The 3,339-nt window shown below is 71.6% G+C and overlaps 2 protein-coding genes across 7 annotated transcripts in view; one reads left to right on the forward strand and one right to left on the reverse strand.

Moving 5' to 3' along the window:
• Positions 1 to 382, forward strand: part of LOC128115156 (nuclear factor 1-like) — a 13,598-nt gene extending 13,216 nt beyond the window's left edge. Inside the window, exon 3 of the mRNA XM_052745652.1 lies at positions 326 to 382. Within this exon, the coding sequence (XP_052601612.1) occupies positions 326 to 382 (57 nt within the window). The remainder of the gene's footprint in view (positions 1 to 325) is intronic.
• Dohh (deoxyhypusine hydroxylase) lies at positions 7 to 3,052 on the reverse strand. Of its 6 annotated transcripts, none has more exons than XM_052747062.1 (3): positions 2,938 to 3,052; positions 678 to 997; positions 7 to 484 (listed from the first exon to the last, which is right to left on the reverse strand). In XM_052747062.1, exons 2-3 carry the CDS (start codon positions 949 to 951, stop codon positions 396 to 398), a joined length of 363 nt encoding a protein of 120 aa, XP_052603022.1. In that variant the 5' UTR covers positions 952 to 997; positions 2,938 to 3,052; the 3' UTR covers positions 7 to 395. The 6 variants fall into 6 exon arrangements, with proteins under 6 accessions (XP_052603022.1, XP_052603020.1, XP_052603021.1 ...); XM_052747060.1 differs by having other exon boundaries at positions 678 to 994; positions 2,938 to 3,050; XM_052747061.1 differs by lacking the exon at positions 2,938 to 3,052 and adding an exon at positions 2,723 to 2,835 and having other exon boundaries at positions 678 to 994.
• Between the last annotated feature and the right edge of the window lie 287 nt (positions 3,053 to 3,339).

The raw sequence follows: 3,339 nt of genomic DNA on the forward strand, positions 1-3,339 counted from the left end.
AGGAGTAACGGACAGACACACATGCGGAGTTCCTCCCTCACATGCTGGAGTATTACTCAGCCATGAACAGGAGGGAGGCTCTGACACACAGCACAGCGTGGAGCCCTTTTGGGCCACGGTGCCTAGTGGGACCCAGACACAAAAGGCCACACAGCGCCTGCTCCGTGACAGGAGCGTGCAGCGGGTGTGTGTGTGAGGGCTCACACAGGCCAGAGGCAGAAAACAGACAGGGGTCAGATTCTCCAGGCTGAGGGCCCAGAGCTATGGGGAGGGCTTGGGGGTGGCCCTGCCCTCCTGCCCGGCTTCACGTGCCCCATCTCTACAGCGTCCTTTCCCAGGAGGTCGCTCTGGCAACCAGGCACGGACTCCAGAGCAGGTCTGACAGGCCGGGTCAGTCAGTCTCCTACCTCGACCACTGGGTCGGTGGAATACTGCTTCAGGAGGTCCAGAACTTCCGGGTTACCGATCGCCCCCAGAGCTTCCCCTGAGAAGACAGACAAGGCAGCGGCTGAGCATCAGCCTCCCACTGGCCAATCAGAACCCTTACCCCCAGGCTGGCCTGCTGGGACCACACGGGAAGTGTCATCAGACCCGGGCGGCCGACAACAGGCTTTGGGCCCAGGGGACACAATGTGGGCCCGGCTCAGCGCCGGGACACGGGTGGCCGCCACACTCACCGGCCTCGTGGCGCACCATGGGCTCCTGGCTCGCGTCACGCAGGACGCCCACCAGCACGGGGATGGCGCGCGGGTCCTGCATCTGGCCCAGGCAGTAGGCCAGCTCGTGCTTCAGCAGGGCAGAGCTGTCCTCGAAGGCCCGGCTGATCCAGGCGATGGCGTGCGGGCCACCGAGTCCCCGCAGCGTGAACAGGGCCCGGAAGCGGGTCTGCAGGGGCTGCGTGGGGTCCACCAGGGTCTTCCCTATGGCCTCCACCTCCTGCTCCGTCACCATGGCGACCGCCTCCTACCCTGCTCCACAGAGCCGGTTCCTTAACCTGCTACAGAACGGGAGGGTGAGGCCCTGCTGCGCCGCACACCCCGCGTCCCAGCCCTGGATCCCCAAACCTCCAGGGCCGCCGCCACCCTCCCCCGAGCGCTCAACACGGCCAGCTCGGCCGCAGGCGGTCACTCACGCCCCTGAGCAGCCCAGGGTTTCTGCCCCAGGCTCTCACGGCTGCCCCCCCCCCCCCCCCCGGTACCTGCCCCAGGCTCTCACGGCTGCCCCCCCCCCCCCCGGTACCTGCCCCAGGCTCTCACGGCTGCCCCCCCCCCCGGGTACCTGCCCCAGGCTCTCACGGCTGCCCCCGGGTACCTGCCCCAGGCTCTCACGGCTGCCCCCCCCCCCCCCGGTACCTGCCCCAGGCTCTCACGGCTGCCCCCCCCCCCCGGTACCTGCCCCAGGCTCTCACGGCTGCCCCCCCCCCGGTACCTGCCCCAGGCTACCTGCCTGCCCCAGGCTCTCACGGCTGCCCCCCCCCCCCCGGTACCTGCCCCAGGCTCTCACGGCTGCCCCCCCCCCCGGGTACCTGCCCCAGGCTCTCACGGCTGCCCCCCCCCCCCCGTACCTGCCCCAGGCTCTCACGGCTGCCCCCCCCCCCGTACCTGCCCCAGGCTCTCACGGCTGCCCCCCCGGGTACCTGCCCCAGGCTCTCACGGCTGCCCCCCCCCCCCCGGTACCTGCCCCAGGCTCTCACGGCTGCCCCCCCCCCCCGGTACCTGCCCCAGGCTCTCACGGCTGCCCCCCCCCCCCGGTACCTGCCCCAGGCTCTCACGGCTGCCCCCGGGTACCTGCCCCAGGCTCTCACGGCTGCCCCCCCCCCCGTACCTGCCCCAGGCTCTCACGGCTGCTCCCCCCCCCCCCCCGGTACCTGCCCCAGGCTCTCACGGCTGCCCCCCCCCCCGGTACCTGCCCCAGGCTCTCACGGCTGCCCCCCCCCCGGTACCTGCCCCAGGCTCTCACGGCTGCCCCCCCCGTACCTGCCCCAGGCTCTCACGGCTGCCCCCCCCCCCGTACCTGCCCCAGGCTCTCACGGCTGCCCCCCCCCGGTACCTGCCCCAGGCTCTCACGGCTGCCCCCCCCCCGGTACCTGCCCCAGGCTCTCACGGCTGCCCCCCCCCCCGGTACCTGCCCCAGGCTCTCACGGCTGCCCCCGGGTACCTGCCCCAGGCTCTCACGGCTGCCCCCGGGTACCTGCCCCAGGCTCTCACGGCTGCCCCCCCCCCGTACCTGCCCCAGGCTCTCACGGCTGCCCCCGGGTACCTGCCCCAGGCTCTCACGGCTGCCCCCGGGTACCTGCCCCAGGCTCTCACGGCTGCCCCCCCCCCGGGTACCTGCCCCAGGCTCTCACGGCTGCCCCCCCCCCCCGGGTACCTGCCCCAGGCTCTCACGGCTGCCCCCCCCCCCCCCGGGTACCTGCCCCAGGCTCCACACAAGGCCAGAGACGGAGGCACGGACAGACACCCGGCCCCGGGAACCGGTCTAAGCCTGAGTCACGCCCCCAGTTGGGAGCTGGTCCCGGAGGATGCCCCCAGTGACGCCACCTCCTGGGCTCCAACACCGCACTGATGACAGAGCTGGAAACTCCATTGCAAACGGATCTCATCGCCGCCTAGCTGATCCTCCCGTGACTTTACACTTCATCCCTCCCCAGCCTGGCGCTCCTCCCTCGGGACTTCGCTGGCCTGACAAGACGCGTTCTCTCGTGGGTGAATTGACATGGGACCTGACATCCACGGGTACGCGGAAGGCCCGCTCAGCCATCTGGACGCCACCGAGGGTCTGGGCAGGTGCGTCACAGACAGGACGACCAGGCGGGGCAGGCGGGAAGGCACCGGGGCGCGGGCGGGCTAGCCTGCGCCACGAGACCCCGTGTCCGCCCGCCGCAGTGTCAGCCGGCGGCGAACCGCTGCAGACCCGAGGCCAGGGCGGCCTACGCACCACTGCGGCCGTCCCGGGCAGCCAGACCCTCGAAGCGGAAGTCCCCGGAGGCGCTTCCGGCAGCCGTCACCGTGCTCTCGGCCGCGGGGACGCGTCGAAGCGGGTCGCGGGGCCACGGACACCGAGGACCCGTCAGCAGCCGCCGCGCGCGCAGCCTCCCCTGGGCGCCGCCATCTTGGCGGCCACGTGACCAGGCCGGGCGGAACCAGCGCCGCGGCGAGGGGTGTCAACGCCGGAGAGATCCGCCAAGCACCGTCCTCAGAGCCCGAGAAGCGACTTCCGGTCTTCCTCCACCCGCCCCCCTGTAGATATCAAAATGGTTTGCTCTGAATCAAAGTTCAGCGACCGGTACCGACAGAGCATGCGCAAGGCTTCGGGGTGGGGCCATACCGCAGGGGGCGT

This window comes from Peromyscus californicus, unplaced genomic scaffold (assembly GCF_007827085.1).
Source record: "Peromyscus californicus insignis strain IS unplaced genomic scaffold, ASM782708v3 Scaffold_1__1_contigs__length_55948999, whole genome shotgun sequence".
Taxonomy (NCBI): domain Eukaryota; kingdom Metazoa; phylum Chordata; class Mammalia; order Rodentia; family Cricetidae; genus Peromyscus; species Peromyscus californicus.